The sequence below is a fragment of the Trametes versicolor genome, assembly GCF_000271585.1.
Source record: "Trametes versicolor FP-101664 SS1 unplaced genomic scaffold TRAVEscaffold_13, whole genome shotgun sequence".
NCBI classification, from domain to species: Eukaryota; Fungi; Basidiomycota; class Agaricomycetes; order Polyporales; family Polyporaceae; genus Trametes; species Trametes versicolor.
In genome coordinates this window covers 1,938,115-1,961,506 of record NW_007360333.1, presented here as the reverse complement: position 1 = coordinate 1,961,506, position 23,392 = coordinate 1,938,115, and the positions used below count along the sequence as shown (strand labels likewise).

The 23,392-nt window shown below is 55.3% G+C and overlaps 9 protein-coding genes and 3 non-coding genes across 12 annotated transcripts; 6 read left to right on the top strand and 6 right to left on the bottom strand.

The window, feature by feature from the left end:
• Window positions 1-301: 301 nt before the first annotated feature.
• TRAVEDRAFT_40562 (uncharacterized protein) lies at window positions 302-1,043 on the bottom strand (the record flags this gene model as incomplete). Its single annotated transcript, XM_008045904.1, has 2 exons — window positions 302-449; window positions 523-1,043. 2 exons carry the CDS (start codon window positions 1,041-1,043, stop codon window positions 302-304), a joined length of 669 nt encoding a protein of 222 aa, XP_008044095.1.
• Window positions 1,044-1,216: 173 nt separating this feature from the next.
• On the bottom strand, window positions 1,217-1,288 carry TRAVEDRAFT_t235. The gene has a single exon. It is a non-coding gene; the product is annotated as a tRNA-Glu (tRNA).
• A 1,018-nt stretch (window positions 1,289-2,306) lies between these two features.
• Window positions 2,307-2,697, top strand: TRAVEDRAFT_53502 (uncharacterized protein; the record flags this gene model as incomplete). The annotated part of the gene is made up of 4 exons (XM_008046392.1): window positions 2,307-2,358; window positions 2,422-2,451; window positions 2,509-2,570; window positions 2,644-2,697. 4 exons carry the CDS (start codon window positions 2,307-2,309, stop codon window positions 2,695-2,697), a joined length of 198 nt encoding a protein of 65 aa, XP_008044583.1.
• Window positions 2,698-5,913: 3,216 nt separating this feature from the next.
• On the top strand, window positions 5,914-6,446 carry TRAVEDRAFT_53501 (uncharacterized protein; the record flags this gene model as incomplete). The annotated part of the gene is made up of 4 exons (XM_008046391.1): window positions 5,914-5,960; window positions 6,011-6,067; window positions 6,121-6,213; window positions 6,269-6,446. The coding sequence occupies 4 exons, from the start codon at window positions 5,914-5,916 to the stop codon at window positions 6,444-6,446; spliced, it is 375 nt and encodes a 124-aa protein (XP_008044582.1).
• A 2,027-nt stretch (window positions 6,447-8,473) lies between these two features.
• On the top strand, window positions 8,474-10,664 carry TRAVEDRAFT_75231 (uncharacterized protein; the record flags this gene model as incomplete). Its single annotated transcript, XM_008046390.1, has 21 exons — window positions 8,474-8,606; window positions 8,675-8,753; window positions 8,806-8,819; window positions 8,872-8,913; window positions 8,967-9,023; window positions 9,081-9,090; window positions 9,146-9,163; window positions 9,221-9,246; window positions 9,308-9,333; window positions 9,393-9,424; window positions 9,479-9,503; window positions 9,564-9,575; window positions 9,625-9,640; window positions 9,706-9,745; window positions 9,826-9,926; window positions 9,986-10,032; window positions 10,093-10,105; window positions 10,161-10,188; window positions 10,260-10,317; window positions 10,405-10,429; window positions 10,490-10,664. Exons 1-21 carry the CDS (start codon window positions 8,506-8,508, stop codon window positions 10,662-10,664), a joined length of 945 nt encoding a protein of 314 aa, XP_008044581.1. The 5' UTR covers window positions 8,474-8,505.
• Window positions 10,665-10,897: 233 nt separating this feature from the next.
• TRAVEDRAFT_t238 lies at window positions 10,898-10,985 on the top strand. Its single transcript has one exon. It is a non-coding gene; the product is annotated as a tRNA-Pro (tRNA).
• A 278-nt stretch (window positions 10,986-11,263) lies between these two features.
• Window positions 11,264-12,844, bottom strand: TRAVEDRAFT_134721 (laminarinase; the record flags this gene model as incomplete). The annotated part of the gene is made up of 11 exons (XM_008046389.1): window positions 11,264-11,337; window positions 11,405-11,461; window positions 11,526-11,613; window positions 11,680-11,794; window positions 11,866-11,979; window positions 12,033-12,066; window positions 12,136-12,204; window positions 12,268-12,314; window positions 12,371-12,403; window positions 12,472-12,636; window positions 12,696-12,844. 11 exons carry the CDS (start codon window positions 12,842-12,844, stop codon window positions 11,264-11,266), a joined length of 945 nt encoding a protein of 314 aa, XP_008044580.1.
• A 691-nt stretch (window positions 12,845-13,535) lies between these two features.
• Window positions 13,536-14,685, bottom strand: TRAVEDRAFT_31998 (uncharacterized protein; the record flags this gene model as incomplete). The annotated part of the gene is made up of 2 exons (XM_008045872.1): window positions 14,550-14,685; window positions 13,536-14,493 (listed from the first exon to the last, which is right to left on the bottom strand). Coding segments are annotated over exons 1-2 (202 nt in total), but the record flags the coding sequence as incomplete, so codon positions are not given.
• A 1,050-nt stretch (window positions 14,686-15,735) lies between these two features.
• TRAVEDRAFT_75229 (uncharacterized protein) lies at window positions 15,736-16,563 on the bottom strand. Its single transcript, XM_008046388.1, has 3 exons — window positions 16,282-16,563; window positions 16,092-16,195; window positions 15,736-16,026 (listed from the first exon to the last, which is right to left on the bottom strand). Exons 1-3 carry the CDS (start codon window positions 16,393-16,395, stop codon window positions 16,002-16,004), a joined length of 243 nt encoding a protein of 80 aa, XP_008044579.1. The 5' UTR covers window positions 16,396-16,563; the 3' UTR covers window positions 15,736-16,001.
• Window positions 16,564-18,386: 1,823 nt separating this feature from the next.
• On the top strand, window positions 18,387-18,480 carry TRAVEDRAFT_t239. Its single transcript has one exon. It is a non-coding gene; the product is annotated as a tRNA-Thr (tRNA).
• Window positions 18,481-18,891: 411 nt separating this feature from the next.
• TRAVEDRAFT_53497 (uncharacterized protein) lies at window positions 18,892-19,911 on the top strand (the record flags this gene model as incomplete). The annotated part of the gene is made up of 1 exon (XM_008046387.1): window positions 18,892-19,911. One exon carries the CDS (start codon window positions 18,892-18,894, stop codon window positions 19,909-19,911), a length of 1,020 nt encoding a protein of 339 aa, XP_008044578.1.
• Window positions 19,912-20,399: 488 nt separating this feature from the next.
• On the bottom strand, window positions 20,400-22,552 carry TRAVEDRAFT_53496 (uncharacterized protein; the record flags this gene model as incomplete). Its single annotated transcript, XM_008046386.1, has 19 exons — window positions 20,400-20,574; window positions 20,641-20,665; window positions 20,749-20,806; window positions 20,863-20,890; window positions 20,946-20,958; window positions 21,015-21,061; window positions 21,435-21,450; window positions 21,503-21,514; window positions 21,572-21,596; window positions 21,651-21,682; window positions 21,747-21,772; window positions 21,837-21,862; window positions 21,917-21,934; window positions 21,990-21,999; window positions 22,057-22,113; window positions 22,168-22,209; window positions 22,263-22,276; window positions 22,326-22,404; window positions 22,473-22,552. 19 exons carry the CDS (start codon window positions 22,550-22,552, stop codon window positions 20,400-20,402), a joined length of 783 nt encoding a protein of 260 aa, XP_008044577.1.
• Window positions 22,553-23,392: the final 840 nt, after the last annotated feature.

Genomic DNA, 23,392 nt, shown 5'->3' with positions numbered 1-23,392 from the left:
GTTCAATTCAGGCATCACCTCGATGTTTTTCACATCCGGCTAGGGCCAAGATACATTGCTATGCATCGGTACCGAGGGGAGGCGCATTATCTGTGACTCGAGTGATAATTGCCCCGGTGAAAAGGATACAAAGCTACACAAAGCGATATCAGATTCACAGTGCCGGATAACGCGACCGTATATATGTCGAGACACAGTATAGACGTATCAAGAGCCCACCAGACCGACCTGAAAAGCCGTCAGTATACTTTCTACATTCTGACCAGTTACTGGCGTACCTAAACGACTCCATGAGACCCTGTCATCCGCGCCGTACCCCGAAACGTTGTTTTGCAGCATACCGTCGCCACTTCTGGATGTCTTCTCGCGCCAGGAGGAGCTCCACAGTATAAAACTCCTTCGCAAGAACCTCATTGGTGGCGACGTGGTGCACGGCTGTATGGCAGGGCCTAAAAAGGTGAAGTATCAGGCGTCCAAGCTCCGAAGATCCGCTAGCACCGGACTAAAAGTGCGAACACATACCTACACAGCCACGCTACGGAGTTCAGCATCGCCTCAGGATGCCACTTCTTCTTCAGGACCTTGTTGTGCACCTCGCGGGGGATGAGATGGTGGTATGTGAGCGGAACCTCGCGCTCGCAGATCTCGCATTCCGTCGTGCGGGTCTTCGACCACATCGGCGGCGGCGCACAAGCTTCGGCGACGTAGTCCTTCAGCGCCCTACGGAGAAAGGCGGCAGCAGCGTCCGCGTCGTCGGAGATGCCGCACGATATGAGGGTATCGGCGAATGCGGTGGGGATGTTGTCCAAATCGACGTCGTCAACGTCCGGTACGGTCTCTCGGACCTCGTATGTCGCATCGCGCAGACGTTGAGGGAGTGCCGACCACGTCTCGCGCGCGAGGTATTCCGAAAAGTCGTCGAGAGCGTCGGCTTCGTCCTGGGTGTGCGAGTCCGGCTGAGTTGGTGCATTTATATCCGGTTCGGCTAAAACTCGGCGAGCCAGGCAATCCTTATACGTTGAGAACTGCAGCGAAGAGTCCATGGGCATCACCGCTGCAGATGTATGTGTCTGCACAAGAAAGTATTAGGGGGTATTATCGAGAAAGAGAGATGAAGTTCGCGTACAGATCTTCCACCGCTGCCTCACCTTTTCAAGAAAAGAGGCCACACGGGCGGGACCGAATAGAGGCTGACTGGGAGAGAAGTAAAAAGCCATTCCGACACGGGGAATCGAACCCCGGGCTATCGCGTGAGAGGCGATAATGTTAGCCACTACACCATATCGGATTAACAATACCTCAGCCGGGCACTTATATACTCAATGAGGTACAGGTTTGCAAAGTAAGGACGTTGGGGAACTGCTGGCAGTACTGTGTAAGTACTGAGTAGGCCGGCATCATTACTCTCGTACCAATCGCGGCGACCGCCAGCGCCGCCATTACACAACCCGGACGGTACGTCATGACCTTACATACAGCGTGTCATCATATACTGATCATGTCTAGTCCTCCGCGGCCACATGAGATGCCAGAAGACCACTATCACAAAGCTCATGTATACGGAATAATCACGCGCTTATGTGGATACTGAGCTCCTTTCGCATGTACACACTCACCAGCCCACCAGTGTTTCATTGGCGCAACAGCACGATGATACTTAATTGCCGTAGGCGTTTCCCAATAGACTGAGGCCGGAGTATCTCGGAAATTTTTCGCAGCGCTTCGTAGTGAGCATCCACCGTTCGTGTGTACTCAAATCGGCGTATACTAATCGAATACGCAGTTCCAACGTCAAGCGCGTCGTCATGACATGCTCCATAAATTCCATCACCGGCATGGGTGTACGCCGAAGAAGACTGGAACGACGCGGCTGTCGAGCGTGTGCGGCGAAGGGGGAACGGCGCTTCGGGACCCGTTAAGTACGACGCTAGTACTTAAGACGCTGGCGAAACGTGGTGAGCCTGCGCGCACTGCACAAGAAGCACAGTAACCGAGAACTCACGCTTGCCTCTACCATAGCTGCTTGGATGTTCAGGAAGGAACATACAACCAACGTCGGCTTGGATGCATGCGTCATACATTCGGTCTGGGTTCTCGGGGTAAGCCTTACGGTATGGTCACCTCAAACGCCGGTTTCTCAACATGAGCACAGCCGGTTCTTGATGAGATGCTCTGGACTCCTGATGCTCTCCCGAGAACCCTAGGTTACTTGTAGGCCATGCTCCTTCGCATCGCCCCCTCCCGTAAAGCGCGCTCCTAAGTGGCTCAACTACGTCGACGTCCGCGACGTCATCGTCATGCACATCATGACATTGGAGGTGGAGGAGGCGGGAGGCCGGCGCATCATTGCGAACGCTGGTGTGCATGCGCATCTTCATCTTGACAGACTGTAGGCTAACGAGAACAAGACGAACTTAACAGGACGAACTTTTACCAGGTGGGAAGACTGGCGTAAGTTTGTTCCCGATGATCTCGCGCGTCCGCAGGTATTGACCATTGTCTTTTCAGTGATCGCAGGGGAGAAGGGCATTCTTCTTGGCGTCGAGAAGGTCGATATCGGGAGCCCCAGCGTGCGCCACTCGGAGCACAACCCGCGCCGTTTCCCAGTTTCCTCAACGACAAGGCTGAACGTATCCTATGCAGGACGTAGTCGACGATTTTGGCGCAAGCAGATGGCTGAAACATCTCGGCGCGTAGAAGTTGTATTTCGGTGCGTTCCTCGACTCTCCGAAGCGAGCTCACTAAATTGATGTATGGGCGGTGCTCGGCGCTCAGCACCTTCCAGTCGTGAACAGTCGGCTTTCTCAAATCGATCTCATATCGACCGTGTATACGGGTATTACCTCTAGACGCGTTACTTTAATGCAGTCCAAAAACTCTTACGGCAACACTTCAATGGTATGCTACATCAAGGAGTGAGTACAGATTAACGCCAATAGGCTCTTCAAGCGTAATTTCTGCGGCTTTGTATCCCCAGGCCTCCCAATGGCGGCCGTAACATCTGAACTGATCACATCCTCTTGGAGCATCATTGACTACCTTGATGTATCTCCGCCTCGAGCTTCTCAAGCTGCCTGTGCCCGTGGTTGCGCATCGAATTCAATCTGATAGATGCGCGTCTGTGCTGCGAGTGAGCCTCGAGGTGTGTCGAGAGGAGCTAGACCGCACAATACAAAAACTCGTGTTTTCGTAACGGTTAGAAGCCTAATTCTCTCCGCTCGTAGCACTTTGACGTCAATGACCTTGTTCCGCTAAAGGTACAACACCACGACTTGCTATCGTCGCGAGAGTGCCGCACCCGTCTGCAAAAAACCTATAAGTTGAGCACGATGTCCTTCATGATGTGTACCGGAGCGACCTCTCTTTCCCATAGCTCGCCATGCATTCAAGTCTTATACCATCCAGCACCGATCTAGTACCTTCCGCCACAATCACTCTCCGCCTCTCCTCCGCTGGACTTGATAGCCTCACTAATGGCCTACATGCTATGAATACCATGTCGGACAAATGGTCAGAGTCCTATGCCAGCCTCGTTCCCTACGCGATCATGGATATAGCCTTACGGTCATCAGCATGCGGCAAGTGACATTCATTTCCCCTCGGCATCCTCACGCTAAACGACACCTCTACAGCTGCCTTGACTATACTCGTTATGATGTCTCTGTTCGCGATCATGTATGTCACAAAGTTCTCCAGTTATCTACGGGGACGCTGATCCGTCGATGTTCATCTCCGTAGCAGTCGCAGGCGGCCTAAACAGCGACCAACACAGATTCTCGTCCTCGCCGTCCTTGTTCTCTGGGTATCAAACTTGTATTACTGGATTGCGGACCTGCACATCATCTTCCAGGCTCTAGGTCACCTCCGAGCGCTCGCCATATATTATATCAACAACAACTACGGGTTTGCATGTTTCTTAACAAACTTTCAGCACCCGCCGCCCTATATCTATTCAGAAGAGGCCTCGACGCTGAAGTCAAGCTGTTATTATGAGATGCACGCAATACCGCGTGAGGTGCTACAAGGGGCAGAGTTTCTTAGCTCAGATGATCGACTGAACACTTGCGGTTCAACAGCAATTCTGACCATCAACGTACGTAGCTGGAGCCATTCTTCCGCACGCTGCGGCCGTATACTCGAGCTCAGTGGGTCAATTCTGACGCTTCATTTTTGGATCCTCTTAGATCGCCATAGGAGATGGGATCGTTTGGTGGAGGGCGCTCGCACTTTATCCGAGACAGCGTTTCCTTCGGGTGCTCGCAATTGCACTGCTCGGATTCACTTTCGGTAGGTCTTTTTATGACACTCTGACGTCCCCACATGATATAACACTGAACATGTACCTATGATGTCACAGCTATGGGCGTTTTGGATGCGCGAGTCGCGTGCGACTCGAATTTGCGACGCAAAACGGGGCGTGACATAGGCGGAATGTATGTAGGGACTGACTACGGTTTCGCAGCGACGGTTCTTTCGCTGGCAACAAATGTACTCGCAACATCTGTCGTCGCATTCAAAGCTTGGTATGTACCATGGTCATATGCGACACTGCTCGCTCATCCGCCCGTTATTGACTGTAAATAGGCAACATTGGCGGTTCATACGAACAAACCTACAGGCGCTCTCTGGTCGCACACAGGTTCAGCGAGTACTGGGTGTACTGGTCGGGTCTGGGGCAGTGTACTGCCTGCTTTGGGTGCGTGTTTGACTTTCATACCTCATGCTCGCTTCATCTCGTGATATTCAATCTTAACGTTGGAGTTTTCTCTGACATCACAAATTCACGTGGCAGGCTTTTGTGTTCGGAATTCAGCTATACAGACGGGATCCGCCCCGTGCAGTTTCTGAAGACTCAGATGGTTACCGCTTCGGCTGGTTCATTAATTATTTCCTACCCACATGCATCACTCCGCTCATCGTAAGTGCCGCGTCCAGCAAAGTGCACCTTCAAGATAATGATAGCCGCCGCTCACCCACCAATACGTCTTTCTTTAGGCTATGTACCCGGTGGTTATAATCCTCCTCGTCACCCTCACGCAGTCGCGTTGTGACATGCTGCTTATGGACCAGAGCAAGCCTTCCGTCTCCCACCCCCTTGCCTTTGCCCTTCGGACAATCTCGGACGACGGCGCACACAGTACGGTCCAGCTCGCGGTCGTCTCGGAGGAGCGAGGAGGAGTCGGCATATTCTTCTGGTACGCGAGGTATCTGAAGCCAGATATGAAGGTTTAGTGATCCGTGTCGCGTTACTTGTATAGAGCTGACATCATTTTTCGTATCAGGCATAGTAACCGTGTTACGTCCTGAAATCGACAAATCAATGCATGATCTATGACTCGGAGGGTCGGTCGACGCTCGCGGGCGGCAGCAGTTGCGTACTTAAATTGATAACGTTCTGTAGGCTTCTTCAATCTGTGGCGGACCTATAGGAAAAAGAGACTCTTTGCAGTATAAGAGGAGATTTAAGGCCGAAGATCTATCTTCGTGGCAGTGTTTTGTACTTTTACCGCGCACGCTCGGTCCGCCCGACCACGACGACTTTCAAACGCCATGCCCGCATCAATCATGTATCCGAGCGTGGACATGGCTTTCCAGAGCCGGAGAGCTCTTCTTGAGCACCAGCACCGAGAGACTCTAGCTTGACTAACGTTGCGCTCGGCTACGGCGGCTACCTCCAAATAACGCGATAGCGAGGTTGCAGGCTCACAGGCCGAGAAAGATACCAGGCGATATGTCGCGATCTCGCAAACCATTCATCGTAGAATAATGTATTATGTAGATCATTATGCGTATTCACCGAGGTCTTCGCATGTCTTTAGCTTCAGGTAAGCGTACTCGCGAACTCCATCTCCATGACTCGGAGCATACTCTTAGACAACTTCGAACTGCGCTTCTCCCTCTGTCGTCGTCGCCATGGCCGCCTCGGTGGCCGCCATCGAACCCTTCGTCACCGACACCCCGTGAGTGGAGTTTTACCAAAGCCGGTTCTCGGAAGCCGACTTCCTTGCAGGGCCTCCGCCATGCAATGCCAGACCACTGTGATGACCTGGACCGGTGGCGTTCGTAAGTACACCTCGTGACGCCGTAAACTAACAAGGTGCTTACCTTGATATCTCATAGCGCCTTTCAACTTGGTCCGAACGGTCCCCTTCCCTGGGACGCGTCTTGCTTATTTACTGACGATACCGATTGCGCTGCTACTCATTCTCAATCGTAAGTAACCACCATGCTCCTACCATATGCCTCTCTGACACCCCGCTTTCTTCAGTATCGTGCACGACCGGACTTCCGAGCGCCACCTCAGCCTCACGGACGGCACTTTTTCGTGGAACACCGATCTCCCTGCTAGTGACCACGCATCCTTCCTGCTCCTGAGTCCTCCGTCGGTTCACGGCACTTACGAACGCCGCGGGCTCCCGCAAACACCGAGCTCTTCTTCTTCCTGATCGAGGGGTCGTCCCACGCCGCGCAGTCCTTGCTAATCGTACGTACCCGTCTCTCGCCACTATAGAGTAAAGAGAAACTGACGCGCAATGCAGCGAACAACGCCTGCCTGCAGCAGTGAGCGGTTCCGGTCATTAGCTCGCGGGTATGTGCGCCTATGCTCCGACCCGGGTGTAGGGTTCCGTCGGTCGGGTGGATACTGTGAACGTCCGATATAGGCAGGATCAAGCCATGCTCTCCCGCCCATGTCAACGCAACGCGCATGCTTCCTTTAAATCCAGTTTGGGTTCCAGAGAACAGTGTGGCTGCGAGAAAGGTGCGCGTGAGCGCGAAGGGCATTCGGCGAGCAGGCGTGAGGGTCTGCAGGGCAAACCATAAGGGGGAATAATCTCCGTGCGGCATGCGCACGCACCCGGAGAGACTGTCATTGTCGCGGAGATCTTGACTCCGTACACTTGCAGAGCTCAGACGTCTCGGGTGGCAGACATATGTCTCTGCGTGCCAGCGGAATCCGCCGGGGAAGAACGCCGCCCGCGCTGTGTGGCGCATATGCGGTCCGGGTGGAGGCACCGTGATGGCCTCTAACACCGAGCTCTCCGAGAGAGTGCGAAGGGGAAGGGTACCGACGTACCGTTATGGACTTTCGTGCAGACATCCTGGTCGCGTCGTCGCACCGCCTGATGCTGAGGCGTCCTGACTCCGCTTACGGGTTGTACGTACAGACGACTTTTCTTGACGATTCAGGGCGCTGCTCAAAGTCACCCCAGCACTGGCACTCACCTGGGTCGTTCAGGAACTCCACCTACATCGTAGCCGCGCTAGGAATCCGATGGCGGCCAAATGAAAAAGAAGCACTTCTTGCGTTCGATATAAACTTTGGGGTAAGCCTGAGTGGACTCCGTCCAACCGCCAGTGTTATCCGCAAAAAAGGTGGCGAGTGCGCGACGGCAGGCTTTCAGTCGCCACAAGATAGAGCGAATCGGGCTGATGTGAGTAACGCTCCCGCATGCGCCGCTCTTGATGTAGATATGTCGGTGTCGGTGGTGCAGGAGGAGAAGGTCCTTGAAGAAGAGAGGGCCTGAAATTTCCACGCGTTTGGACCCCGGCGCTTGCCGAGTGCCACGAGGCTCCCAACCGCCATGGCCCGGTACCTGGGCTCAGCGCTTCGCGTCGCTCTTGCCTCCGGACACGACTCCGGGTCGGAAGCACAGCTTGACGCTCCTCCTCCCACATATCCGCACACTGGGGCGCCATTCCACATCGCATGCTTTCCAAGCACAGGCCGGATCATGCTGGGACGCCTGTCGTTGACGAGTGGGAAACCCTTCGTCGAAAGTTACGTGGGTATGAGCCTACTCGAATCTTCGCTACGTTTCCTGAATACTTTCCAGGTGAAAGAACCGTGCTCTGCAGATACATAGGTCTCGGACGCCGACGCTAAACCGTACACGTCCTGCCGCAACGATGGCGCGACACTTATGGCCTGACCATCCTCTAAACTTCCTAAGCGCGTGGCTCTGATACATATGATCAACTTAAGGCGCCACGAACAGTCAGAAACGCAGATCACTTGTGAGCGGGGGTTTATCACGCTTGTTAACTGTTGACTTATACATTTCAAGTTCGCTATGTTGACCCTCATTTGCTCTCCAGACAGATCCGTTTGCGAAGACCGGCACTAACACGCACGTTCAAGCACAGGTTCTATGTGGCCATAGTCAAGGCATTTTTCACCGGCCCGACTCTACACCGCATCAGATCTCGTACCTATACTGTGGCTATAGCGATCGAAGAACGACGCTTTCGGGTGTCGAGGTTTCCTAGGACTGGTGACTCACTGGCGTCTTGCCGTCAGCATCTCGTCGTCTCTGTCCGACCGCCTCGCAAGATGTCTCCGCCGCGCGCAGCATGTACGACATCTGTCTGGAAGCTCTTCTATGCGGAAGCGCACTCTTCACAAGGCCGTGCAGCTTGGCATATAAACCTACTTGGACGGCCTGGACGCCTAAGTCGCCTCTCGTCCGTCGTCCTCGACTGTACTTCGTCGACATCTCTCGCTCGATGGACATCGCAACATCTGCATTCACCGAGGCGGCCAGCCCGACTCCCGACCTTGGGGCTACATTTGGGATCACCCTCATCGGCACATGTGTTGGTCTTATGTACGTCGTCACTGAAGCGAAGCGCAGTCGAGGGTTCTTCGAAACGTTGCTGAAAACATCCGCTTTAGGTTGTACGGTATGACAATACATCAGACGTATAGGTACCTCCGCATGTATACCTCCGACAAGGGCATTCTCAAGACGACGGTCAGTTGTATGATATATCTCATGACCTAGGCTTTTGCTCACCGATCTATAGGTCCGCATTCTATTGTAGACTTTCATTCTCATGGGTATCTAATATCGGCGCTGACGCGGATGCAAGCCTTGCAGACACGATACATTCTATGCTTTCAGTGCATATATGGTATGTCTCACGTTACTATATGAAGTGCGGATCTCATCGTGCCGCGCGGGTAGCTATTACTACCTCATTCAGAGCCAAGCAGATCACTCTATGCTGCTTAACGGTGTTTGGTACGTCTTTCTGACAACTTCATATGCTATAACCGTACTTAATTTCATTTGCTATAGGTCCATCAGGGTGAGATACGACCTCTCGTATGTGTTCGAAAGTTGACAGAGCGCTCTTTGCGAAGTCCATTGGTTTGGTCACTGTAGGTCTCTTTCGCACTACTGTGGAGATATATCCTCTTTATCTCGTGATCTCACAGCAGCTCGTCGTCACTATTGTCCAAGGGTACGACGTCTTCTGTTGTTTCCATTCCGGGCTTATCTGAACCATCGTCTTGTCCCTCTAGCTTCTACCTCCGACGCATACGCATCAGTAAGCATAGTGCGAACATCTTCACGGTCGTATGGCTCACGCGCACGCACCTTTCTCAGTAGGAGCACATGTCGTTGTACAAGCTGTGGTGGTCCGTGCGTCCTCTCGTATCGGTTGCCGTGCACTCATCGCACGCGACACTTAGGCAATGCTTATGCTTGGGGAGATAGGTATGTCATCGTCATCGTTCCTATATAGCCTCCAGTCTCTTATGCTTTGTCCTGCTGCAGTGTCCAATCTCGGTGGGCTACCTCTCTTTCGTCCTTCACAACGCGGCTGACCGAGCGACAGTCATGACCGTAGCTTTGTCAGTATCTTGCTGTTCTACATGCCACAGATGGGCACATTTCCAACCCTGCTACGACTCGGTAGGTTCGAGACAGTCAGTCTTGCAACCTGGGCCAAAAGCGCGGTACGTCAAGGCCCCCAAGGCGACCCTCGTTGCGCGTACAACGACGCTGACACGTCCGCTGCTCGCGTTCTCCGTATCAGTGGCTCGCGGCGGTCCCGTACGGTTTCACGATCGTCACGGACGTCATTCTCACCAGTACACTCATCCTCTTCCTGCATCGGAGTCGGACGGGCATGCGGCAGTGCGTCCCCTACGTCCCTGTCACGTTCCGAATGGATGCATATCCACGTTCACTTTCAGAACGGATACGCTTCTGAACACATTAATCGCATACACGATCAACACCGGTGCGTCCTGTCTTGCATGATGTTGCTTTGAAGGAGTGGCTCACTCAACACTGTTTGCAGGGCTTTTGACAACGTGCGCAACTAGATTGATGCATGACACGTCCGTACACGTCTCATGCCGTCCATAGTTCTCTGAGCACGCTCTGCCTTTTCTTCGTGCGTATCCCCATCGTTTCCTACGGCCACCCACCAGTTCTCCAGCTGAGCGACAGTCCTCTTCCTGGTAGACCATACGACAACCCTATAATCTCATCTATTTCGCACTCAACATGCCCATCACGAAGAGTAAGCCGCGGGCCTCCTTCGCCGCATCCGTCCTCACTTCCGCTCGCTTCATCACTGACCCTCCGACATGTGCACCTGCATACATAGGCTACACCAACTCGATGCTCACCGTGTACGTCCCTCTTGCTTCACGACTGCGCTCTGAGATCTGATTCCTCTCTCCACACACTAGCCTCAACTCCCGCCACGCGCTCGCAGATCGTGCCTGCGCGACGACCGGAGACCTCGGAACCTTCGGCATGGCTGCATCCCCCAGCGTGCGCCTCAGCCACCTTCCGTCTTCGCGCAACGTTCCCTCGATCTCTTTTAGGCGGATGTCCACGGACGATAGCGGATTCGAGTGTTAGAGCGCATACGTCCGGGTCTTGTACTGGTAAGCGTCTTCGTCCTACAGACAAGCGGAATACTGACGGCTGCTCCGTTACTAGTTGGTGATGTTTGTACCAGATCTAGAATCCTGCACTGTAGTGTATACCGCATGGGGGATTGGCGTTGTCCTTGAGTTGTGTGAGTTTGATATTTGTATACGGTGAGCAAAAGGCCAGCAGCGATATGACTGCAAGTCCAGACAACCGGATATGGCCTGGTGGTCTAGTAGTATGATTCCTTCTTAGGGACAATAAGTCAGTATTTGGAGGAGGTCCCGGGTTCAATTCCCGGCCAGGCCCTTTTTGCGCTCCCGCACCACCAGATACACCTTACGACCAGTTGAAAGAATCTCGACACCGGCAACACCACAGGTGTGCGCTCATTGATTCATAACGTCTACATAACAGCGCACATCACAACCCGGCTAATGATACACAAACAGCTACAGGGGGAAGGGCATAAGAGACCCAGAGAGGAAGAGAGATCGTCGCGCGCGTCGTAAATGCTCCGCCACCGACGCATTCGCCGGAGCGCTAAGCATCATCCGCTGTCCAGCAGCGGGGAGAGTACGGGGGATTCACCCGTAGATCTTGAGCCACTGAATGTCGAAGAACGCGTTCGTGAACGCGGACGGGTTGTTGTTCACGAAGTCTAGAATGCAGAGACGGGTGGAGATCAGCGGATGTGTACGTCGGCGGCGCGCGGCAGGAATGCTTACCGACGCAGTTCCCGGAGCAGCCGTCCTGGTTGAATACGGCGCCGGCCCAGTCGCCGCCTGAGGGAAGAGCAGACACGTCAGTTCGATTGGCTGACTCTTGCTTATCGTGGCGATGACGTACAGAGCGTGAGGTTAATGATGATGTTGTGCGCGCCGAAGTGCGAGTTCAGGTCGCACGACTGGCTGGGGAAGAACGCGTACGGAGTGCCCTACGAATCGCAGCGACGTCAGTGGTGGCGCTCCCGACGGGAACGTCCGCGAAGCGTCGGGCTTACCCAGTTGTCCGTGTTGATAGAGGTCGCGCCGTTCAAGACATCGCTGGGCACCGACCCGTCGGTGCGCGACCAGAACCAGACCTTGATAAACGATGTCGTGCGCTCCATTGCATACCTGCGGAATGTACGCGATCAGCGGGGCCCGATGGCGGGCGCGCATCGCTGCGCGGGTGGTGGTGGACTTACCAGCCTCCGCCGGCGTTGTTAAAGCCAGGGCCATAGCTGTTGGCCTTGTTCGCCTGCACGCCACATCCCGCGTTGTTTGTGGCCGCGACGTCACAGTTGTTCGAGCCGGAGGTCCTGATATGGCGTCAGCACACATGACGGTGGATCCACTCGCTGACAGAACTTACCCCGTCTGCGAACGAGACGCGGGCATCGAGCATCCTGTGGCAATCCGACATGAGTCCCAGAATAGCGCAACCGAGCGGAGGTGCCCAGAGGCCGGTGACTTACCGGAGCTGGTGTGGAGCGTAGACTGGTTCGGGCTCACGTCGTTGACGCCCTCCAGCACGTCGATCTCGCCTGTGGAGACGTTAGAATCACGGGCTCCAAACTCAGCACGCTTCGCGTGGGATCGGGACCGACCTTGGTTGGGCCAGTCCGCACCGACCTCCCACAGCGCGGGCCATGTGCTGCAGACGCCTGTCAGAGAGGGCTCTATTGACGACAGACACGTTCCGCCACTCACGAGCATCCTTGGGGCATGTGACGGATGTTCCACCTGGTCGCGGGCGGAGCGTGAGCGATGCTGCAGAGAAAGCTCGGACAAGCCATAACGGGTGGGCTTACACTGTGACGTGTGTCGTGTACTGCTTGTTGCTCTGCAGACGCACGGAGTTCCGCCCGGGGCCGCTCGCGCTGAGCACGGTGGTGTGGTCGGCGCGAATGACGAAATGGTCTCCGGACGAGAAGGTGAGGTTCTGCGCGAGCGCAGTCGTTTGATCGACGTAGTTCCTACAACAGCATCCGCAATCAGTCCGCGGGCCAGAGCGTAGCGCGGTGGAAGCATTTACACTCTGCCGTGTGTGGGGTCAGCGATGGCCTGGTGCGTGAACGATTTGAGGAAGCCGTCGCCCTGGTGGCTGTCGGTCTGCGAGTAGGTCGCGCCGAGGGCGGAGACCACGAGCGTCGACAAGGCGAAGAGGGTGCGGGAGGCGAACATCGTGAGGACCAGAGACGGAGAGTGGTATGCCGTGGTGTGTGCTGGGAGTGCCTCGGGGGGTAGGAGGAATGCAGCCCACGACAAAGACCAAGGCCTCGACGCGACACACCTTTATACATGTCCGCGTCCGCCCAAACCAGGTAGATATGGAAAAGAGTGGCGCCGCGGTGGATCACGCTGCGTAAAGCCTACGGAGCCGGCGATGGGCGCATCGGGGTTGGTACCGGATCGGAGTGGCCCTCGTGCGACGCAAGGCACACGACGTTGTCCAATAGTCGGCGCGCGGAGGGGAACCGGAGTCGAGACGCTGCGCAAAAAGACCGGGGTGGTCAGGCGAAAACAAAATGGAAGGACCGTCCCCGCGCGCCCAAGCGTCGCGAGACCTGTGGAGAGAAGACATATACGGCAGTCTTGATGGTGCGAACCGGGATCCTTTGCTTCCGCGGCTATCGATAGCCATCCTCGGAGAGCAGCCAATGGCACCCGGGACCGCGCGACACACATGCACGCCACGAATGCACGACAACATGACCCCGGTAGTTTTTCCGCGGACCCTTGAGAATAGCTCTCGACGAGAAGGACACGAGCAAGGGAACAAGTCATCTGAGGGCGCGATTGGAGCGCGCGCAGATGCCTTGTGTCGCCTGACGAGATTGGTTAGACGAGCGGTGCGCCTCGTTTTTGGTTCGGGACCCAAGTCTCGGAGATGGCGGCGAGCGCCGTCGTCCTAACGACCTCCGCAGGAGCTGGAGTAAAAAAAAGTGGAGCGCGGTCTGGAGCGCGCTGTGTACTCCGATCACAGCATGCTCGTTGGCCCAGGAACGTGCACAAGGAACGACCGGCATCCTGAAATGTAGGAAAATCGCACACCCCGCGCCAGCCGGCGCTCGGTGCCTGCAACGTAAAGCCGGAAGCTGCTCCTCGCCCTAAATAGGTAAGAGCGGAAGAAGTCTTGGAAAGAGGGTGGCGCACGACATACATTATTAACGTTCTCTTGGATCCTCACTTGGCCTGTGCGGGCGCCGCATGCGAGCGCTCCGTTCGTCGACGCCCCCGGCATTGACAGAAGCGATTGCGACAATGAACAGGTGAGGGGCAGGACCATATGTGTGTCGAGCCGGCGTGATCAGCCCAGAGCTTCCAGCGGAGATCAGCGCATGCACGGGGGAAGCCAGCTACGTTGGGCGTCGTCGGGTTTGGAAAGGGCTCCATCTCGTGATACCGATACGAGCCCCATTCCAGCGCATGAGTTTGTGGCCGGGCGACTCAGAGAAGGTGCTGTCGTGTCTCGCCGGTCCACATCGCGCCGAGTTCCGTTCTGACATGGACGCATAAAGTCGACTGGCACTTCCAGAGTGCGGAGAGCTGCGGCCTCGCTCCGTCGCACCATGTGGTTCGCGTGTGATGTTAGCACTGTGCAAAAACGTTCAGTATCGATAATGGGGTGCAAACTACACGTTCACGGTGATCCATGTGGATCGCGCTAAGCCGTTCAAAGTCGGAAAACATAGCGCGGTTCCGCCGCCCGGAGACGAGGCCTAGATCGTGGTCAGAGACAAAGAGAACAAATCGCAACGCAGAAAATTGAAGCGCGCGGCTGCGGACGACACGATGCTTGCGGCGTTGGCCGAGAACATCCCGCGTGCCCTCTTTAGGAAACCATGTTTGTAAGTCATGAACTTCTCCGCGTGGTCGCAGCACTCACCCATGACAACCGGCGAGCAGCCTATCCGGAGTGTGGCAGACAGCCTACGGGAAATAGGCTTTCTCCAAACTCTCTGGGATGTCTCAATTCAAATCCGTCGGGTCACCTACGACTGTCATGGGTCCTCGGAGAGTCTGCGGGAGCACATGCCAGACTGTGGTCTGCTTTGCGCAATGCAGAACCTTGAAATGGGGGTGCTTCTTTCCGTCCTCATGAGCATCTCCAGGCTCTCGATGCAATTGGATCACACCGGGCCAGTCCGGACAAGGGAGAGGGCACGGACCTTGTTGGCACGATACAGGCCCTTGGGGAGCTCCAGAAGACGTATACACCGGCATAATTCGCCCTCGAGTGCATGGTCGCATCTCTTCCTATGCATGACAGGGCCCACCGGCCGCATCTCGAAGTGGAGAGAGGGGGGATGACGGGCATCCCTCAGGGCTGCCTGTAAACCGGAACACGGGTGGTAAGCAGGTACCAAAGAACATCAGGAACGCCGCATTTAGCGAAGCGCGGACACGAACTACGTAGTACGCACCTTTGCCGAGGCGCACATACGTAGGTTTGCACGGGCGGAGGATCGAAGCGAGGCCGTCGTAACGGCAATGGTATCTGATGCGGTTGAGGGTGGTGGAGAATGCCACATAGGCAGTATGCAGCGCTCCAAGATGACAAAAGATGACAAGCATGGAGAGAACCTAGTGTCCCGGTCCGTTAATAGCCTGCGGAAGATGTAGAAGTATGCGAGAGACGGCCCCTGGCGGAAGGCTATCTATCGTGCACGCGCGCGGGTAGACTACTGTGGGAACGAGGGCCGCTGTTCTTCTCCGACAGCAACTTCCTAGTGATACCTGAACTCTTGTCGACTTTTGGGGAGGCGAGAGTGTGAATAGAGCGGCGGCAGGGGGATTCTTGGGATCGAACTCACAAACCACGTCGAAGAGGGAGAAAACCCGTTGTGTAAGCGCCCAGTGCTCAGATCTCAGACTTCTTCGTCTCGAACCATAACAAATGTTTGCAATTCCGTCGAATCTCCGACGACGTTCCTAGTACTCGTGAATTGCATGCAGCAAATTCAATGTATGATGGCTTGTGATAATTACATTGAGTAGCTGCACGCACAGGCAAGGACAGCGCCCATCCCCCATGTATGCATAGTATGTACGCCACAGAATAGCTTCTGGACGTACCAATGCGACGGATGTGATTGCACCTCAAAGTGGCGACGAACCACAAGCCGCCAATTAGATTAGCTACGATCACAACAGATCACAACGGTCATGAACCAAGTTTCGGGGAAAAGCACGATGTACAAGTCGAAACGAAGCTAAGTCTATGATACACAGCAGGATCCAAATCGTTCGTCGTTCGCCGGTGTCCTCAACGTCCAAGCCAGCTCATACCCGCGGCCTCTGTCTCAACGTACACTCGCAGTAGTCGGTAATCATGTGTTCAAGCCGCGCCGCCAGACTTGCGCCTGTCGTCCGCGTCCTACGTCAGCTCCGGCGTCCGTCTCACTCCCAAATGCCCAGGGGTACTCACATCTGGTAGCCCGCGGCAATGAACGGCACCGCGAAGAAGGTGACCGCCGCGCCCGCATAGCGCGTTGCGAACTTCCGCCGGTTATCGTACGTGAACGGCATGTTCTGCAGGAACAGGGGGAGCGCGCGGAGATGAGTCCCTCGTTCTTTCGGACGCCGCGCGGGGCGCGCGGGCTGAGTGCGGTGCGTACCTGGTGCGTGGTGTGCTCGTTCGTGTGGTGCAGACCGAAGCTCCGCGTCTGCCTGGGAGCGCGCTTGAGAGCGGCGCGGAAGGCGGCGGGGGAAGTCCTAGCGAGCGGAGACATTGCAAGGCGGTGGTGGGGAGACGAGCGGGTGGTCGAGGAGTGCAGTTGGACACTGAGATGGTTGAGCGGGTGGTAATGATGAACGAGGTCGCTGCGTCGTCGTTATGTAGGGGATGCGGGAGCCCCACACAATCGAACGATGGCGCGCAGGCGGGCAGCGGAACGTCAGGAGACCCCTCTGGACAGGAGCTAGAATAGCCGTGGCCTGAGAAAGACCCTCCGGCGTGAGCACGGCATGGGGGAACCTCGACTGGCAGGTGATCATTTGTATTGAGTTGCGTTCCAGGGGGGTCGAGAGCGCGGATAGCCCTCTGGTGCAATGAAGGCAATCATGCTCGACTTGTGTATCGCTGGACTCGACGTCATATTCACGCTCTCCTTCGCACATCAAAATTTATCAGCTCACACTTTAAATCAGGCTATTGGAAAGGGTTGTACGAGGACTTGGACGAGTGACACGCATGAGCGCTGAGCTGTGGCTGCGGGAAGAGGAGGTCTAGGTCACCGGATGCGCGGGTGTGATCACATTAAGTCATCTAGATTCTGGTCTAGATCCTAGATCTAATCAGCTTTTCATGGGGTGCAACGATCACAAAAGACATAAGATCCTACTTACTGCTAGTGCGATAGATTCTACTAGTTTGACCTTGAAGGTGAACTACCTCCACTGCCTTGCGAGGGGAGCAGCAACCGCTATAGCTTCAAGTTTAAGGCCAGGCAAATGAGGGGTCTGAAGGTAGGCGGGCGAGCGTCCGAGCCTACCCCACCGTCGGCCGGCAGCTATGTCTATGTTGTTTCCGATTCCACTAGGAATCGGTCTTGCTTGTGAGAAATGGCTCGGTCACGTGAATCCAGGCGCACCCGGCTTCGTCCGCGGGTTTCCGTAGGTTCCCTTCGCTTTGAGGCGCTCGCATTTGCTTGCCTCTATTTGTTCTGTGGCGTCTTCACTCGCATTCTGCGACTCTCCGGCGGTGGTAATGTTGTGTCGGCCTCCCATCGTCTCTGTCCACGATTTTCGCAGGACGTTTGCTAGCTATAGAAGACATATCAAATCACGGTGCGTGTCTTCAGGGGCTTTTCCCCGTCATAGTAAATGGTGTCTCATCCCACTTTCTGCCTCTCAGATGTCCCGCCCGAGGCATGGAAGATCCTCAATTATGTGCAGACCTATACGTGGCCGCGGACATCATTCCGCCGTGCGACTATAGTTCGCTTGTTCTGCGAGCTGTGTGCAGCCGCTTTCTGATTGGGCACGAGCTTTTCGAGTTCTGACCTACACTTGGGGTGTAGCACTGCGGGCGCCGCGCGGAGCGACGTCAACGCTAATGCATGTGGAACGGCACCTTTCGTGTTGACGAGCATGGCACAGTACTGCTGGTATGTGCCATCAGGCATCAGGTATAGTATGCGACGTTTGTGCGCGCCATTGAAACGGCTGCGTGTTGCAACGATTACACATACATGCGATAAGGCCCCAGTGAGCGCGTCAGGCACATGGTGAGTCTGACCGTCCTCCTGTGTCTCAACAACTTGGCTCGATGCTCGCCCCAGCGGTCTGCAGGTTACTCACCCACCTCTCATTGGGTGTACGAGGCTGTCGCAGGCATCATCGCAGGCCAACGCTGCGTCTTTCCCCGTGTCATTTTGCCAGTGTCCTGAGCGGCTATGTGTTTGTTGTCCTGTCATATGTAGTATAAGACATAATCAATCATATTATGAGTGACAATTATAATGTGCAGTATCTACGCCAGTGGAATCGGATCTGGCGTGCGAAGCATCGCCGTTCACCCTCAAGTTTAATGTATCGCGCTTTGCACTTGCTGACGAGGATGGCGAGGGAACTGACTATCAGTGCAGGTGTCGAGATAGTAGAAATATTGAGAGTGCGAGGAGATGTAATAGACGCTCAGTAACTGCGACGGATTTGGAACGCTTCGACTTCCGCTAGGTTAATAAACCGATATATTTGATTCAGCCCCCCGAGAAGCACTGCCGCATTGGCGTAGTGGTATGCGCGCCCCACTTGTATCGAGCGTTTCGCTCCGAGCAATGGGGAGGTCACTCGTTCAACCCGGGTATGTGGCATCTGATGTTTTTGCACGTTCTCTGTACACAAGCTTAAATACAGCACCCGCACCGTCAAGCCAAAGGGCACGCTCGAACTCCCAGCCCGTATGTTGTCCTTGTGTCTGGCAAGTCATGCACTTTGACATATCCCTTTCATGTACGGCAACCCATCTTGTCACCGACTTGCCTCGGCACCATATGCTGATTGTCCTGCAGTTGAGCCACACCGCGCCGCATGGTTACCTCACACAACTCACAACAAAGAGACATGGATCTTAAACTCCGCCAAAGACCTTTCAGACAAGATCCTGCCGCGGCCTATAAAATTCAGAGCCACATGGCTTCTACCAAGCACCTCTCTTCCCTCCACCACTCATTACTCTACTTCCTCGGCGCCGGACGCCTCGCCTCTCCACCACTAATCCCACAATGTCCTCTGTCACCTTCCACAACGACGTCGACGCGGTAGGTCTATACCGCGAGTTCTCCGAGGAGGACTCCGCGCTCCTTACGATGCCCCTTTCACCTGACATGGACGAGGAGATGGACCCGGACCTGCGAGCGCGGCGCCGCTCGAGCAAGAAGGCCGCGCGGGTCCTGGGCATCACAGAAGAAGACATGGAAGACTCACCCATGCGCTACGCCATGCGCTCCGACAGTGGCGTACAAGACAACCGCCGCGCGTCGCTCTCCCAACTCAACCTGACCTCGTTGTCGCTGCGCGACTCGCCTAGGGCGTCTGCGCCCGACGTCACGATGAGCGACGAGGAGCCGCTCTTGGGTGGCTCTACCACGCGCCGGTCTCAGGCTGGCAAAGCCTACAAGCGACTCGGCAAGAAGCTGCTTGGGCCCTTCCATCTCTCGAGCGTCCCCAAGGGCAAGGGGCGCAAGCGGAAACTCAGCAGCGGGGCCTCGCCCCTCTTTACCTCCACCCTAGCTTCTCCCTTTCGCGACAAGCGCTCTCAGGAAGACATGGATTGGGAGGACGAGGGGGCTGCCGGTCCGTCCTGCAGCACGCCCGCGGACTTCGACATGTCCGCGCCGGACGAGGTCACAGCGCCCCTCTCCCCGAAGACCCCAAAGACGCCCCGACGCGCGCGCCACACCTCCGCGCCCACGACCCCGCGCACCAGCCCGCTCAGCGCGAAGAGCCGGCGGAGCAGCATGGGCTGGCAGCGCACGACCCCGCGCACGCCGCTCTCCGCGAAGTCGTGGCGCTCGACGTCGGACAGCTCGCCGGGCACGGGCAGCGACCGGAGCCCGGGCGCGTTGCGGCGGCGGGCGAAGCGGCGGCGGGCGCGCGACATGGCGTCGCAGACGAAGATCCTGCAATTGCTTGGGCCGGAGGCGACGGGGGCGGTCGCGAAAGCGACCAATGTCAAGGAGACGAAGCTGCGTTATCGAGACTTTGGGCGGCAGCTGCACGATCGGCTCAGGAGGGATTTGTGAGGACGCGGGATGGAGGGTTTGCTGGTCGAGCTCTGGATCTGGACTGTATTGTATGGACGCTGTATCGTGTAATGTGCTCTGTGTTGTATACGTTATTAGTGAGTAATATGGACATTTGTAGCTGACTCTCACGACGCACCTGCTCTGTCCGGGTTGGATCGATATGCCTGTCGGACTGTAAGCAAGGCCGGTTGATATGCGAACATAAAGGTCTCTCTGCGCCATACAGCGTGGGACGGCCCGAACCTGAAGGGGTACGCCTCTTTGGTACCCCATGCTCAACTTGCAAACGACCGTACTCACGAATAGTCACCATGCACCAAGGAATTACATTGCGATACCACATTACAACCTGATTCAAATTATGCGGCGCGCCCCGACTGCGTTACAACCTTCAGTTCTCCACTCATCCCGCAAGACGTAGGACCACTCACCAATATCGTAAACCCCAAGATACACCACCGCCTTCACCACGCGACGTGCGCGCTCTAGCACTCGAACCTGCTATCGTCCGTGGACGTCTGCCGAAAGGCAATTGAAGGGGCGTCGCGCGGCGCCGGAAGGGGGGCCATACATATTCCCGGGGACACGGTCATGCCGAAGGTCCCGAGGTCTACGGTCGCGGCGCACGCGCGGTCTGCGAGCGCGCGGCGAGAGTTGAGGCTGGGGTGAGAAAAATGTAGCCAACGAGGTCAGTCATGGAGGGACATAAACGCGAAAGGAACCTACACGGTGAGCATAGAGTTCGTGTAACCTGCACAGACACGCATATCGAGGGATCAGCAACGGAATTATGAGGAGTAGGAATGGATGCGGCGAAAACGTCTTCCGACTTACTCTTCGTGATGGGCATGTTGAGAGCGAAGTAGATGAGATTGTAGGGCTGCAGGATGGTCTACTTGGGCAATGAGTACTACGCATATGGCGGCAGGATCGAAGCAGGACACGCACGAAGAAAAGGCAGAGAGTGCTGAGTGTGCTGCGGGGGTGTGAGCCGTATGCGGACGCTTCATGCCACAGGTCACATTGCGCACCATGTCAGAAGCCCTGAAAAAGATGTTGAGCGACTCATTCGAAGTGGTAGCACTCGTGTCAGGACGCACCGGTATTGATCGTGTACGCGATCAGTGTGTTCAACAGCGTATCCGTACTAAAGGTATCAGCGTTAGCGTGAATGTATCTGTTCGGATCGTCACAACAGTTGGGTGAGCGTACTGCCGCATGCCCGTTCGGCTCCGGTGCAGGAAGAGGATGAGGGTGGTAGTGAGGATGACGTCCGTGACGATCGTGAATCCGTACGGGACTGCCACGAGCCACTGATGAAGCGGACACGCGCAGCCGTCATGTCAGCGCCGACGTATTACGGTCGCCTGGTGGACTTGACGTACCGCGCTTTTGGCCCAAGTTGCGAGGCTGCGTGTCTCGAATCTGGAGAAGCGTAAGGTCGAATCCATGTGTGAAAGTGGAGGGGGGATGGAATGTTGGATTAAAGTGCAGGGGGGATGGAATGTTGGATTACTAACAAGGCTACGGTCATAACTGTCGCCTGGTTAGCCGCGCCCTGAAGAGAGCCGTAAGAGAGCTTGCTCACCTAGGTTTGCGACTGCATCATTCCGGAGACTCCATGAGTACCGCACAGTACATCGTATCATAGTCATACCTATCTCCCCAAGCATTGATATCGCCTAAGGGTCGTATCCTTTGAGTACACTGCAGCCGATGAGAGTAGATTCACTGACCACTACCACCTGTATAGCGATATGGGCCTTTACTGACGGAATTATCAGCGTGTAAGCTATACGCCTTCCCGAATGTTCATATTGGTGCTTACGTACATATATGTATGCGTCGGAGGTAGAAGCTGCGAGAACAGGGTCATAGTTCAGCATATAAGTTTGGTATGAGAACAGTGGAAGACGTCGCACCCTTGAACAATGGTGACGACGAGCTGCTGTGGGATGGCGGAATGAGGAGGGGATGGCTTCACACCGATCAAGAGACTTACAGTGATCACTCCAACGGTCTTGGCACATAGCACATCATCAACTCTCGAGCTTACACGAGGCGGCGGATCTCACCCTGATGGACCTATACGGTTCAAAATTGAATGAGAATATCACACGAATAGTCCTCCGTGCGACCTACCAAACGCCATTTTCGAGCATGCCGTGATCGGATTGACTTTGGACGAGGTAGTAGTAACTATTGCACGACACGTTGCGGCACGTTGAGGGTTCAAGGGTATGCGGAACGCACCATATGTGCACTGTAAGCACAGAATGTATGGTGTCTGCTAGACTGATAACCATGTCGGCACCGAGATAAGACAGTAGTTGAGAAAACGAGCATACAATAACACGCGGACCTATCGACTGATCAGCAACAGAAGTCGTGAGATGTATGCCGCAACTGACCGTGTCCTTGAGGATCCTCTTGTCCAGAGTATAGATGTGGAAGTATCTGTACGTCTGATGAATCGTCATACCATATAGCCTGCAGAGGATATTGTCAGCAAGATGTCGAGATACCCTCGAGTGCCCTCCGCCTCGGCAACGACGTACATGAGACCTACACACGTGCCAAGCAAAGTGATCCCAAATGTAGGTCCCAGACTGGGCGCCGGGCTGGCGAGAGCAAGCATCGCGCGAGGGGTATCGGCGAGATACAGCTGTGAGGGATTGACGGAGAGCGACGCAGGCTTCGAGGTTAACCGAGCAGGGTTATATGACAAGCTGTACTGCCATTCAAACAGCGCGCTTTCCACATAGAAGTGCTTCCAAACAGATTTATTATGCGCTACGGGCGGCGTAGACACCGGACCGCAGCGCAGAAGACTCCCGCCGATGCTGACAGCAAGGTGCCAGCACTTGTATCGCCCGGCAGAACTATGCAGCTTCAACACCCGAAACCGTTGCTCTTCTGCGATCGTCAAGCCATAGTGTACCTGTTGGATCTGATGCTGTTTCCGGTCGAGATCTGACAGGTGAACGACACCCTCACAATGGCTGCGGATAATCCACATTCGAACATGTTGCTGCCTGCGGCCTATGTAAAGAGTGTTGGCGGCAATTCGTATGATAATATATCTGTGCCTAGAAATATGATACCTATGCAGTCGGAGAACACGGAAACTTGAGCAGAAAAATCATTCATAAGACCAGGGGGTTCAAGATACGCACTTTGTCGCGACGCAAGTGTCAACCCATGATACACACTCGACGACGCGTGTCCCTGTATGCTTGATCGGATGCTTGGCATGCGATGGGGAATGGTGCCCTGCGCAATTGCGCAAGCGGAAGAGCGTGAAGATGATTGCTTCCGAGTCCGAGTCGTGTCCGGAGGCTGCGTCGTTGAGCGCTGGACCCAGGTCCCGGACGATGGTGGTCAGTGGGAGCCTCGTGGCATTCGGCAAGCACCGGGACGTAAGCGCGTGGAAACTTCAAAAAACAACTTTGATGAATCGGAACCGTCCTCCTTCTCC

Bases quoted from the DNA above. Each gene is read 5' to 3' on its own strand.
- TRAVEDRAFT_75229 (XM_008046388.1), bottom strand. From the start codon at position 16,395: ATGTCTCCGCTCGCTAGGACTTCCCCCGCCGCCTTCCGCGCCGCTCTC. The intron at 16,196-16,281 runs GTACGCACCGCA...CTGTTCCTGCAG, and splicing joins ACGAGCACACCACGCACCAG to AACATGCCGTTCACGTACGA. The intron at 16,027-16,091 runs GTGAGTACCCCT...CGCGGACGACAG, and splicing joins ATTGCCGCGGGCTACCAGAT to GCGCAAGTCTGGCGGCGCGG.